This window comes from Vombatus ursinus, unplaced genomic scaffold, assembly GCF_900497805.2.
Source record: "Vombatus ursinus unplaced genomic scaffold, bare-nosed wombat genome assembly UNPS02009062.1, whole genome shotgun sequence".
Classification (NCBI taxonomy): Eukaryota; Metazoa; Chordata; class Mammalia; order Diprotodontia; family Vombatidae; genus Vombatus; species Vombatus ursinus.
Window position 1 is genome coordinate 12118757 of NW_020948840.1, and position 15115 is coordinate 12133871.

Below are 15115 nucleotides of genomic sequence, written 5' to 3' on the forward strand. Positions count from 1 at the left end.
GCCAAGTGGTACAAGGGGTGCCTCTGTGTAGACCCAGTGGGCCATGCTCCATTCCCTTGCTGCTGCTCTCCTCCCAAACACCGCATTCCTCAGATGCCTTCTAGACCTTATCCAGATTAATTAAAATTAAATTCTCCTAGATTATTGAATAAAAATGCAAAGAAATATCAATTAATGCCTTAGGCTGCCATCCACCAGAAAACAAATCTCTCCAACCACACCTCCCAGGTGTCCCATGAATTATTGTACCCACATCCATCCACACCCAGGAAGGAATAAGCATCACCAATAGCTTGGCATAAAGTCTCATGGTATTTTGGCACTCAAACTATTCACTAAATAGTGTAATGAGTTGAACAACTTGAATCCTACTTTTGGAAATCTGGGACTTTTCATGTTCATAAGAATAAGGTCCCTTGTGGGGGAAAAACCTTGGCTGCACTTAGTGTGGAATATTAACAAAAAAGCTCCTAGGCACATCTTTTTTTCAACCTTGTAAACATCTTCCGGGTGAAATAAATGTATCTCCACCTCTATTAAGGGGTCCCTAGGCAACTTCCAGGAAAAATGATGTCCTTCTGTCCCTCAACATCAGCTAACTATCTATCCAAAAAGAACTGGGAAACCTCATGAGAGCTGTTCAACATTCACAAAATGAAGCACCAAACCTTTTTTTTTTCATTCAGCAATGACAAAAAGTTACACATTTCTGAAATATGTTACTGATATAATTGCTCAGCAACATACTTGATCAGCTTGATCTAATGGCAAATTATTATAAACAAGACTATTGTCCAATGTATCACTGGCACAGTAACAGGCATTGTCTCATATGAAGAGGAGGAAAACTCTTAAATACTTCCAGATTTTCTAAAAAGACTTGTAAAAAATTTGTTTTGGCTTTAGTAAAGCATTCTTTACAAGAAAGCTTTTAAAAAAAAGTCCATCCAGTTTTATTTTATTAGAGTTATTAAAGCAATGTTAGGTATTTGGGGTATCTGATATAACTTTAATCCTCTGATATTCCAATATATTGATTTTACAAAGAACCTACTGTGGATAAAGCACTAAATACTGTAAATGGAACTGCATCCATTTCTGATGGTGTATTTGTTTAAAAGAATCCACAGTCAAACCCTGGACTGCTAAGAATTCCAGACTATACTCGTTCTCGAAATGGTAATTTTTTCAAAAAAAAAACTACGCTAAAGCAAAAATGGTTTTTAAATGAAAAAAAATCCATAAGTATAAAACATCTGATTTTACTTTACATTTTTTTAAAGTAAATTATTCAATTGTGGTCTTTCACTGACTTTCCTCTAATAATTCTAGCATTTCACTAAAGGAGAATCCACAGGTTTCTGAAATGTATCCTTTTGTGTTATTTGGGTAAAAAAAAAAGCACATATCACAGTTGTCTCTGAACTTTCTTTGCTAAATAATTACAGAAATTCCATGATATAGCCTTATCCTGGATGACAACTAGATTAAATTTACTTAAATGTCCTTTATTGATATTGCCTCTATGTGACAAAGGCTTGTTTAGGAGAGGAATTAAAAAAAATAAACTGGTATGATCAGTATTACTAAGGCAACCAATTATCCCTCAAAAAATTATATTCCATCAAATTTAAATGCCTATGTGTTTTTCAAAATTATTTCTGCCATTACATTTTGTGTAAAACCTTACTCATAAACAGGTTCCTGCCTGGCCTTAGGCAGATATACTAAGGCTAGGAGAAAGAAAGAAGGAAGCAGAATAACATGGAACAATAAGCTATAAATGCAATACAAATAATGTGGCTCTCATAGACAGTCCTGCTGTGTACAATCTATGCATACTAGTCTAGCTTATTGATGACTACTAAGTATTAAGTGATGGTGATTTATTTCTGGACACAAAATAGAGAATTTGAAGTGAGTTAAGATGAAAGTCACAAAGATGATTAATGGGTTTGGAAAATGAGACCTATGATGAAAAATTAACGAACTATAGTTGTTTAGCTCAAAGGGGAGAACACTTAGGGGTAGCTTATTAACATGAAGAATTTAGGTTAGATGTCAAGAATAACTTCCTGGCCTTAAGCTTATTAAATTCTGGAATGTGCTACTAATACTTTTTTCTCTACAACATCATCCATCAATTCTGTTCTTTCTTCTCTATCCCGATAACATTAATTCAGGCTTGGTACATTCTTCATAAATTATTATGAAGAACAAGTAGATTCTAAATAGACTGTCACTTTTAGGACTGTTCCCTTTAAGCCGACCCTCACTTTTACATAGAGAATAATTTCTTACAATCATCACTTTGATCATAATACATTTCTATAGATGTTGCACCTGCCTTATGAAAAAGAATTAAATCTTTCATCAAACTCTTCCTAACTACATTACTTCTTTTATTTCTATACACAGAAGGCTTTTAATAAATATGTGCTGTTTTTGTAATTCTCTTTGTTTTGAAAGTCACTGTTTTCAATTCTTTCAGAGTTCATTCACTATAAGACCATTGAGAGAGAGCTGGAAGGAATCTTAGATGTCATCTATTCAAGGGTGTCCAACTCAAAAAGAAACAGGGGCATATTGACTTAGAAAACCACATATTAACATTATTTATGTTCTACAGTATCTTATTTATTTTGTTAAATAATTCCCAATTACATTTTAATCTGGTTCATCTGCTCTCCTTGCAGTGACCATGTTTGACACCTCTAATTTTTATCATTTGCTTCATTTTACAAATAAGGGAGCATAGACTTCCCAAGAGACCCTTCATCTAACTATTCCATGCTGCCCCAGAACATTAGACCTAAAATAACTCTACTCTGATCTGAAATTCCCTTCTTTCCATCATCCAGAAATCTGACATTTCATCAGATCAAGTCTTCTTGACTGACAAAGTGGGGAAATGGTGAGTAACCCCAAACCTATTTCATCAGAACTGCACGTTTTAAGATTCCTTCTTTACTCTCCATTCTGTACATAAAATATACTTTTCAAGTCATCTATTAAAAAGGTAATATTTATTTCATTTCAATAACCAAATATTTACTAAACATCAATTACCTAGCACTCTGCTACCTACCACAAATCAATCCACCAATCAACAAGCATGTATGAAGCATTTACAACATGTATCTACAAAGTATGCAAAAATAAAAATGAAACTGCCCCAACCCTCAAGGAGCTTACAGTCTGTTGAAGAGTTTACTTTCTAACTGTAAGAAACACAAAAAAATGTAAGGTTTGGCCACTGCTCTCAACTCTAGCAAAGTCACAAGACATAGACATAGAAAACAAGTAAATAAAAATTGTGTCTACTGCTTATAAATACAATAGAAATTCAGAGAAGGGTAGCAGTGCAGACTGTTGTGCTTAAAAGCAATCTAGACTAAAGTAATCAGGGAAGACAATGGAAGAAGTGAAAGGAAGTGGGTGTTGAAATAGATTAAGGATTTAGAAGGTAGAAGGGAGGCCATCCTTGGCATTTAAGAGACTTTTGTATAGTTGAATATATGTCCATATAGCTTTTTTTATATATATTTTTATATATTGTTTCATGTCAATGGAATGTATCCTTGATAATAAGCTGTTAAAAAGAAAGGGTCAGGTCTATCTTATACAACATCTGTCTATGTGACAATACTGCTCTCTTTTGAATAAAAGTGCCAGGATATATTTTAAAAGATAATTGGGAAGAGTGTGTGTGTGTGTGTGTGTGTGTGTGTGTGTGAGTGTGTGTGCGTATGTGTGTATGTGTAGAGCACAGAATCAGCAAGTCAGGCAGTAGTCTACTTAGCTATATTGATCAGAAAATAGATTTCATTGACATGAAGTGACCTTTAAAGACCTCCCTTTGATATGGGCACCTGGTCAGATACACATGTATCAAACATTTTTTGAATGACTACAGTACAAACATACAAAGGACTGGTGCTCCATTCAAAGTATCAAGTTAAGAGATGGAATGCTTATTTTCAACTATACTTTAGTTGACCAAAAGAAGACAAAAGTTGACAAAAGAAGAAACTCTTCTTGGAAGCTACTACCAAGAGTCTATAGCATGTAAAAAACCACCCTTAATAATGTCATCTTGATCTTTTAAGGATAGATTTAATTTTAGAAATAGCAGGAAGTCATTTGAAGCCAAATCTTGAATTAAGTAGTTGATAAAAATGAGTACTCTTTTTTTGGATTAAAAAAAATGAGGTACTACTATTTAGAGCTAAAAGGGATCTTGGAGATTTTTTAAATTCTAACACCATTTTACAAATGAAGAAACTAAGGTGGAATGAAGTTAAGTGGCTAGAACCCCTTGACTAGTTTTAAAGTGTGATTTTTATCTATTTTTATTATATTTTTATTTATTTCCTTAAATATTTCCCAATTACATTTTAATCTGGTCCAGGCACATTCAGAAGTGTGGTGGGCTGCACGTGGACTACAGGTGCATGTTTGACACCTCTGGACTAGATGACACGTAAAGTCTTTTCCAACTCTAAATCAGTGATCCTAATATAAATAAAATCTAATTACCATTAACCGCATTACTTTAGTGGACCATGGATGCTCTAAGGAATCTGTACAATATTAAAGACATTTTTCTTCAAGGCAAAGTGGTCTGCATCTGGGGGAGAGACTCAGAAAGGCTGAGGGCATCAGATTTCTCACTTGTTTGTTAAATAAGCTATGTTGGGCATTAATGCTCTATGAAGACAGGTTCCTTCATTTCTAGGAGGCAAGATGCCTGGGTTCAGATTAGATCTTGCTCAGACAGAAGAAAGGGTAATGTCTGGGTCACAGCTCATTCCCTGAAGTACTCTTTAATAAGGTTCTAGGAATCTACATTTTGGCATCCTAACATCTGTCCTGTACTTTGACTTCAAGGAAATCAAGCAAGTATCCTCTATTGGCAGAAACCCAGTAAAATGCAGACATGTTCTTTTGTACATGCTTGGGTTTCTCCCTCTTCCCCAGCCTCCCTTAATTCTTCCCCTGTCTTTGCTGATCTATTCCTACTCTAGGGAGAGGGGACCAGCACACAGTCAATCTGGCAGTTGTCTGCTAGACGTAGACCAGCTAACAATTCAGGCTACAAACTACAGGCACCCTTGGCTTGATGTGTGGTGTTGCCTTTTAATTCAGGTAAATTTTGGCCTGTCTATTCTAACCTAGCAGCCACCCTGGATCAACTAGAGACAAGAAGACTCACTGACATCTAGTAATAGGCCATGCCAGGCAAATATCTGGATGGGAGACAAGAAAAACTCATTGCATAAGAAGTGTTGTGAAGGATTTTAGAAAGTGAAATTATTTTACCACAGCAAGGCCAGACCTCAGCTAACTCACTAGGCCCTCTACTTTTCTAGGCACTGCCTGAAGAGGCCAGTACCTCTGAAGAAGGCAATTGGTTCTCATCATTTCCCAACTCACACCAGAAGATTTGTCTCCAGCTCGCACCAGAAAATAAGAGGGATTTAACCACCCCCTCAGTATAGCTAAAGGAAGCTCTCTCCTGTTAACTGCTGAAATATAAATTTGAAAGTTCCTCATCTCAGGACATTTGTCACAGGAATTAGATTAAGACAGTGTTGTGGCAACATTCCCAGTAAAGTATTTCATCCTGCACAGCATAGTAGTACTACAGTAATTTGTGCATAATCAAGTTTTTTATGAGGTTGGAGGGAAATTTCCCAAGGACATAGTTCCTAGTATTGCTCCCTGTACCCACCAACTCTCTCTCACCAAGTCTGGGATTATGTGAGGATCCCTTCCACCAATTTAGACCTATTTTTTAAAAATTAGCAAGGTATGGTTCACATGATTAAGTTTTATCCCCTACATATTTAAGTGGCGATAATATGGGGATCATTATGAAGTACTTATGAAATTTTCTTCCAACTTGTCACTATTTAGTTCACAGGGACTTATGTCACTTATAATCTTTAAATAATTATGTGATCTTGGGTAAGTCACAACCTGCATGGCTTCAGTTTTCTCATCTGTAAAATGAGGAGATTGGACCATGTTGCCTCTGAGATCCGTTCCAGGGCTGCAGAAGCTTCTAGCTGTCCTTAACTGCTCCCATATCTTCTATTTCCTATATAAGGAGAAATGATTCCTCTATCCCCCTTGTGAAAAAAAAATACACCCATTATAGAATGAAGGATGCAGTCATCTCTATACAGTTATGAAGGCCAGAAGAAATTCATCCCCAAAACTTTTATATGGGTGAAATGAGCTTAAAATTAGGAAAGGCAGTCTTGAAGGGGAAAAGAAGGCACAAAATATTAACTCAGTAAAGTAGCACTGTGAAGTAAAAAGCCAATTGGACTTGCAGCCAGGAAAGACCTGACTTTGAATTATGTCTCCCACATTTACTAGCAAGGTGACTGTGGAAAAGTCACTTCACTGTTCTTAGTCTCATCTGCAGATCTCAAAACAAACAAAGTTCTTTTGTTCAAAAATATATGGGTGTAATTAAAGACCTTTGAGAGGTCTCCATTGTCTCAAATATCTTAGCTTGGCACAAGGTTCAGAGAAATGACTTGCCTGAGGTCATATAGCTATCAAAATTCAGAAGTCATGAAGATCTTTGCTTTTCCAATGCCTAGATATTACCTCGCACTGAGTTGTGGAACTGCATTTAATTTATCTTTTCATCTTATTCTAGTCAGATATTTCTTCTTAGTTATACCATGAAACTAGAATGTCGTTGATGGCCAGGCCATCAAAATGCTTCTCTTCCATCAAATAATTCCTGAAATTTCACTTTTTAATAAAATTTTCATAGATTAATAGGAATGGAAGTAATGGTTCTCATCCTGTCCAAATATAAGACAATTCCCTGTAATTCATCACTCACACTATTATTACTATACAATAAAGAATTCATCTTCTTTATATATTCATTCAATGTTTAGCATTATGTTTCTAAATGAACTCCTGGGGCCATTGCCATGACTCCCTTCTTCGCTTTGGAGAGTGGCCACCACAGCATTGCAAAGAAATGGGCTTTTCATAAAGCTTCCCAATGACAACCCACTTCCAGAGCCCTCAAAAAGACAAACCTGTTATCAACAAGAATTCTCTTTAAAAGAAGGCACACTAACAAGAAAGTATCAGGCTTTTGCACAACTACTTTTATCATTCATGAAAAATCCATCTGTATGACTGGCTGCACAACTACACTGGCAGACAAGGAATTGCAAGGAAGCACAAATATTTTTTAAAAATCTTTGCAGGACACATCTTCAATATGAGTGAAGGTTTTCCAAGAACACATTTTAAAAAATGCTTGTGAAATAAGAGGCTCTTTTTCTCTGCTTAAGGAATTTCAGGCATCAGGGAGCAGATGGAAAAAGGTACTTTGAGAACAGGGGGAGCTTTTGCACCTGACAATATAACACCATGCAAACAGCTACATTTCTGAATCTATATCTAAGCTGTCTCTTTTTGGTTTAAGCCTGGTGCCCACCAAGCCTAATATCTCTTCTTCCTAGAAGGAAATCCATTTGTTTATTCATTTAAAGAATGAATACTAATAAATATTAATGAATGAACAAAATACTAAGCACTTAAGAGGAAGAATGGTATAATGGGCAAGACAACAAACTTGGAGTCAAGGAGACTTGGGTTGAAATTATACATTCAACACCAGCTGAACGACTCTTGGCAAGTCACCTAACCTCTCTATGCCTTCCTTACTTCATGTGTAAAATGATAGGATTGGACTCAATGACCTCTAAAGTCCCTTCTAGGCTTCAAATCCATATTTCTATGATCTATTACTAGGTGTAAAAAGAACTGTGCTAGCTACTTGGAGGGACCTAAGGTTTAGGTAAGAGATGATACCTGCCCTCATGGTGTTTAGAGTGTAAATTACATTCTTATTATTGATTTAGCAAACGATCTAATGGTATTCTCCATACTTCTTAACAAAGAGGAAAAGAAATGATTAATTCTATTCTCATGTAACTCAGTTTCCTCAATAGTAAAATAAGGGGGTTCAAAATGAAACTAAAGTACCTTCTATTTCTTACCAGGTGAGAGATAATTTTACAGATACTTCAATGGATCTATTATCTCATCGATGCAGACAAACTCTCCATCAATTCAGATAGCCACTTTTCTATACCCTGTCATCATGGATGACTCTTATTCATAGCCTCCTACAAATTCTCAGTAAGTGATTGATCCAAGGTGATGGGAGCCTTCCCCCAGATCTCTTAACACTGAGTAGACACCAATGGGTACCCTGCCTCTAATGGTCTAAAGTAGAACTATTTATTTTGAGTTTTCATTGTATCCCAGCACTTAGCATGGTGCCTGGCACGTAACAGTAGCTTAAAATTGTTGGGGGGGGGGGGGGGGCAGAGCCAAGATGGTGGAGTGAAAGCAGTGACTTGCTTAAGCTCTCCCCCAAACCCCTCCAAATACCTGTAAAAATGGATCTAAATAAATTCTAGAGTAGCAGAACCCACAAAAAGACAGAATGAAAAAATTTCCAGCCCAAGACAAACTTGATGGTTGATTGGATCCCATCAGGCTGGGAGAAGAACATAGTTCAGCATGCAGGCAAAGACCAAGCCTCAGTGAACCTGGAACAGGCCTCACAGGACTGAATCACAGGTAGTTGTGGTGGTTTCCAGACTTCTTAACCCACAAATACCAAAGACAACTAAGAAGGTCAGTAGGAAAAGTCTGTGACCACTGTGAGAGAGAAGCTCTGTCCCAGCCCCAGTACCAGGGCAGACCTGGGGTAGTGGTTGCTTCCAGAGATCTGCCCACAGACAGAGGGGGAATTAAGCAGCTGATCAGAAAGGGACTGTAGGGATCTCTTTGCTGGTGCTAAGGCAGGATTCTCTTGCTTTGCCCATGCTCGGATGTGGGTCACAGTTCTGGGGGGTGGTCCTGGGGAGAGGAGGAGCCCTGCCATGGTGGAGCTTGAGGTGGTGGTGGGTAGGTAATCCTCACAGTTCCAAGGCAGAAAAGAGTGCTTGTGGTCACTCATAGACCACAGCACAGGCCAGGAAAGGAGGAAACACCATGCCCTAGATCATACCATCTATTTACAGGTACCTAAATTTACAGGTCCCTAAAAGTATCTCTGAAAACAGCTGCACAAAACCCCAGAAGCTTGGGACAGTACATTCTCCACACTGGAAGCAGACCCCTACCTTACCAAAGAGTTTAAAACTCAAGTAATTGGCTGGGAACATGAGCAAATATCACAAAAAAAGTCAGACCATAGAATCTATCTTTGGTGACAAAGAAGATCAAAACATACAACCAGAAGAAGACAACAAAGTCAAAGCTCCTACAACCAAAGCCTCCAAGAAAAATATGAATCAATCCCAGGCCATGGAAGATCTCAAAAAGGATTTTGAGAAGCAAGTAAGAGAAGTAGAGGAAAAATTGGGAACAGAAATGAGAATAATGCAAGAAAATCATGAAAAACAAGTCAATAGGTTGCCAAAAGAGACACAAAAAAATACTGAAGAAAATAACACCTTAAAAAATAGCCTAACCTAAATGGCAAAAGAGGTCCAAAAAGCCAATGAGGAGAAGAATGCCTTAAAAGCAGAATTGGCCAGATGGAAAAGGAAGTCTAAAAGCTTACTGAAGAAAATACTTCCTTAAAAATTAGAACGTAGCAAATGGAAGCTAGCAATTTTATGAGAAATCAAGACATTGTAAAACAAAACCAAAAGAATGAAAAAATAGAAGACAATGTTAAATGTCTCATTGGAAAAACAATTGACCTGGAAAAGAGATCCAGGAGAGATAATTTTAAAATTATTGGACTATCTGAAAGCCATGATCAAAAAAAGAGCCTAGACATCATCTTTCAAGAAATTATCAAGGAAAACTGCCCTGATATTCTAGAACCAGAGGGTAAAATAGAAATGGAAAAAATCCACTGATCACCTCCTGAAATAAATCCCCAAAGGAAAACTCTTAGGAATATTGTGGCCAAATTCAGAGTGCCTAGGTCAAGGAGAAAATACTGCAAGCAGCAAGAAAGAAACAATTCAAGTATTGTGGAAACACAATCAGGATAGCACAAGATTTAGCAGCTTCTACATAAAGGAACTGGAGGTCTTGGAATATGATATCCCGGAGGGCAAAGGAGATAGGATTACAGCCAAGAATCACCTACCCAGCAAAACTGAGCATAATTATTCAAGGGAAAAAATGGACATTCAATGAACAGGCAGTTCTCAGATGAAGAAATTAAAGCCACCTATAGTCTTATGAAAAAAATGCTCTAAATCACTATCGATTACAGAAATGCAAATCAAAACAACTCTGTGGTACCACATAACACCTATCAGATTGGACAACATGACAAAACAGGAAAATGATAAATGTTGGAGAAGATATGGGAAAATTGGACCACTAAAGCATTGTTGGTGGAGTTGTGAAAAGATCCAACCATTTTGGAGACCAATTTGAATCTATGCCCAAAGGGCTACAAAAATGTGCATACCCTTTGACCCAGCAATAGCACTTCTAAGGCTGTGTCCCAAAGAGATCATACAAATGGGAAAAGGACCCACATGTACAAAAATATTTATAGCAGCTCTTCTTGTGGTGGCAAAGAATTGGAAATTGAGAGGATGCCCATCAATTGGGGAATAGCTGAACAAGTTGTGGTATATGAATGTAATGGAATACTATTGTGCTATAAGAAATGATGAACAGGCAGACTTCAGAAAAACCTGGAAAGACTTGTATGGTCTGATGCTGAGTGAAGTAAGCAGATCCAGGAGAACGTTGTACACAGTAACAGACACTTTGTGCGATGACTAATATTGATAGACTTAACCCTTCCCAGCAATACAAGGATCTAAGACATCTCCGAAGGCCTCATGATGGAAACTGCTATCCATATCCAAAGAAAGAAAAATTGAGTTTGAATGCAGATTGAAGCACACTATTTGCTATTTTTTTTCTTCTGTTATGTTTTGTTTTGTCTTTCTGGTGGTTCCTCCAATTGGTTCTAATTCTTACAACATCACTAATGTGAAAATATGTTTAATAGGAATGTATATGTATAGCCTATCTCAGATTGTGCATCTTTTTGGGGAGGAAGAGAGGGAGAGAGGAGGAGAAAAATTTAAAACTCAAAAGCTTATGGAAGTGATGTTTGATAAATCAAAATAAATTAATTAAAAAATAAAATAAAAAGAAAGAAGTCTGATCACAAAAAAATTGACATTCAGTGAAATAGAGGACTTTCAAGCATTCTTGATGAAAAGACCAGAGCTGAATAGAAAATTTGACTTTCAAAGAAACATGAAGAGGTAAACAGGAGAGAGAAATAATAAGGGACTTATTAAGATTGCACTGTTTACATTCCTACATGGAAAGATGATATTTGTAACTCATAAGACCTTTGTCAGTATTAGGGTAGTTGGAGGGAAGAAATATATGTAGATAGGTAGATAGATAGATAGATAGATAGACAGATAAGTAGGTAGATAGATAGAAGGCACAGGGTGAGTTGAAGATGGAGGGATATGTGGAGAATAAAATTAAGGGGTTAAGAGAATTTAAGAGAATAAAATTAAGAGAGAGGATTATACTGGGAGAAAGAAAAAGGGAGAGGTAGAATGGGGTAAATTATCTCATATAAAACATACAAGAAAAGGCTTTTACAGTGGAGGGGAAGCAGGGGAAGGTGAGAGGGAATGAGTGAATCCTATTCTCATTGGATTTGGCTTAAGGAGGGGATACCATACACACTCAGTTGGGTATGGAAATCTATCTTACCCTACAGGAAAATAAGGGGGAAGGGGATAAGAGAGTGGGGGGATGATAAAGGGGAGGGGAGATTGGGGGAGGGGGTAATCAGAAGCAAACACTTCTGAGGATGGAAGTGTTTTGCATGACTACACATGTATAACCTGTATTGAGTTGCTTGCCTTCTCAATGAGGATGGGTGGAGAGCGAGGAAGGGAGAAAATTTGGAACCCAAAGTTTTAAAAACAAATGTTAAAAATTGTTTTCACATGCAACTGGGAAATAAGATATATAGGCAATGGGGTACAGAAATCTATTCTGCCCTACAGGAAAATAGAAGGGAAAGGGAATAAGAAAAGGGGAGGGTGATAAAAGGGAGGGCAGATCAGGTGAAGGGGTATCCAGAATGCATGCCATCTTGGGGTGCAGGTAGGGGAGAGATGGAAAGAAGATGTGAACTCAAAATCTTGTGGAAGTGAATGTTGAAAGATAAAAATAAATTAATTAAAAATGTTTATTGAATGATTGACTGAATACCTGTGTATGGCATGTACTACAGCTGAGACAATGATGATTCTAAAAACTTTAGAGATATACCATGCTAAAAGATGCACTCTAAAAATTGTGTGTAAATCAAATGTTCTAAAATCCAATTACATTTAAAATGAACTGTCATTGGAGGGGGGGTAGAGAATGTCTATATTTAAAATAACCCAATGGTTAAAGATTCTACAAAGAATAATTTTGTAAAGCGATTAACTCCTCCCAATTGATCAATGAAGGTGGCACTTACTAGAAATGGAAACAATCAAATTCAAGACATCGTTTATGTATCAAGACTATAAGCTCCCAGTGACTAGAGTCATCATCTTTCTCTTTATTTCTCTAGTACCCTGAAAGTAGCTTAAACATGAATAACTATGAATGACTTAGCTATTCTCTGAAATATGATGATCCAAGACAATCCCAAAGGATTAATGATGAAGCACACTATCTGCTCCCAGAGAAAGAACAGTCTATACAGTCTGAGTATAGACTGAAGCATGCTATTTTTCACTTTCTTTCTTTCTTTCATTCTTTCTTTCTTCTTGATATATGCATATATATATATATATATATCGAGTCTTCTTGTACAAAATGACTAACTTGAAAATGTTTTACATGACTGCACATGTATAAACTATACTGGATTCCTTGTCATCTCAGGATTGGGAAGGAGAGGGAGAGATAGAATTTGGAACTAAAAACTTTTAAAAAAAACATTAAAAAATTTTAACATGTAATTGGGGAAAATTCTGTATTTAAAAAAGAAAAAATAAAACAGGATCTTAATTAGTCAATTAAGTTGAACTGAATTATAGAGCACTGTTCTCAGTGCAGCAGGATAAAATGTTTAATTAAGAAAAGTCTTTTCTCTCAAGGAGCTTATAATCCAGTAAGAGGCTGTGCCATATACACATGACTATAACATAAAATAAGATGTAATAAGTGAATTAGAAGAATGCAAACAAAGTTGGATGGAAGGTTTGCGGTAGGGACTCATTACCAAATATAGGGATGAGGAAAGGCTTCTTGGAGGCAGTAGAATGGGAGGGAGATTTTAAGGGCTGGGTAGGAATTTAAAAGTTGAATGGAGGGAGGATATTCTAAGCAGAGAAAAATGGAATAAGCAAAGGTATGGAGGCAGGAAAGTACAAAGTGTGTTTGAGAATCATCCACTTTTGTGGGAGTACAAAGTATATGAAAGAGAGAAATATGAGATAAGGTCAGAAATGTAACAGTCACCAAATTACTAAGATTTAAAAGTCAGGCAAAGGAGCATGAATAACAGGCAGGCATTATTGAGTGTTTCCTGAAGATTAGCTACAGAAGAATTTATGGGGTGACTCCTGACCCCTCCCTCAACATCAACATTACTTGACCCTAAAGTTTACTTAGACATATTGGAGACCAAGATATCTTTGCTATGGATTTTAGAGAAGCCTTACATTCAGACTAGCCAGGCATGTAGCTTTGAGAATGAGGTGGCTTTTTTTGAACAATATCTCTTGACCAAAAAAAGCATGTTTGAGAGGCTGTTACAAAGAGCGATAGCATATGTAAGTTTGCAGTAAGTTTCCACGAATCAAAAAAATCTTTACATGCTGCAGATTTGAAAAGCATATTGATCATGGATCTTAGCTGTTAAGCTCTTTAGGGACCTCTTCAATAGTGTATCCCTCTTTGTGTCTGGCATATTATAAGCACTCAATAAATATCTGCTGAATGAGAATTTAAAAATACTAGCTACTGTATATTTTTGACAAGAAGAGTGACATGCTAAGATCAATACATAAGCAAAATTAGTCTGGCTGCTATATAAAAGATGATTTAAGAGAGGAGCGGGAGTAGAGGTAGAAAAACATGGCAGGAAGTTATTGCAATATATGAAGCTGGTAGTAGTGAAAATCAAGAGGAAGAACAGATGTGAGAGATGCTGCAGAGACAGCAAAAACAGACCTATAAACCAAATGAATAAGATACATGTGGGAGGAAGATAAGCAAAGATAACCCCAATATTTCAAGCACAATGGACAGATAACACTTGGAGGGGTGCCAAAAAAGGCATAGCAAATCAGTCAAATGGGGAGCAAGTTTCAGAGAAAGATAACTGGGCATGTTGAAGTATTGATGGGACACCCAGGTGAATTTACAGGCATGGAGCTCAAAAGACCTACCAAATCTCAGACAGACTGGCAACTGTCTCTTACCTGTGATCCAATGGTTTCCTGGAAGCACCTTCCCAATTGAGTCTTAGCTGCAACAGGATATACATGAGGAATAAGTTGCTGATGAGAGTATGTTGAGTGTATGGTCTGCGTCTTCTGAATGGGGACTCCTTGGTAAGAGATCTGTGATTGGCCTGGTTGGCTTTCTTTCACCTTCTGGCCTGTGGAGCCATCAATTCTGGAAACTTGATGTATCTGTACTGAGGCCTCTGGGGGATGTTTCACATGAATATTCACTATGTTTGGAGGGAACTTCACTAAAACAAATAGGGATGAAGAGGAAGTAATTCTTAGTAATAAATTATAATAATAAACAATCCAAACATAAAATTTTTTATCAAGGTAAACAGTTTGCCTACATTCCATGCACAGCTTTCAAAAACCACAGCAAAGTTCTTGAGGGCAACAGTCATACACCTCAAATTTGCAATTATCCTAGAATGCAAAGCTTCTCTAAAATAAAAAGGCAACTGCAGAAATGAATTATAGCTTCTGACAGTAATACTTGAAAAGAAAATTAAAGCCCACAAAAGATATTTTTTGGGATGAGTCTTGTATAAACCTATGATGTAAATGTGTGATTCAACTGTAATTTG

General features: G+C 36.9%; 1 protein-coding gene across 2 annotated transcripts in view; it reads right to left on the reverse strand.

The window, feature by feature from the left end:
* LTBP1 (latent transforming growth factor beta binding protein 1) overlaps window positions 1–15115 on the reverse strand; it is a 485724-nt gene that overhangs the window by 221283 nt on the left and 249326 nt on the right. For both annotated transcript variants that reach the window (XM_027850411.1, XM_027850410.1), the window contains exon 7: window positions 14502–14776. In XM_027850411.1, coding sequence (XP_027706212.1) covers window positions 14502–14776 — 275 coding nt within the window. The remainder of the gene's footprint in view (window positions 1–14501; window positions 14777–15115) is intronic.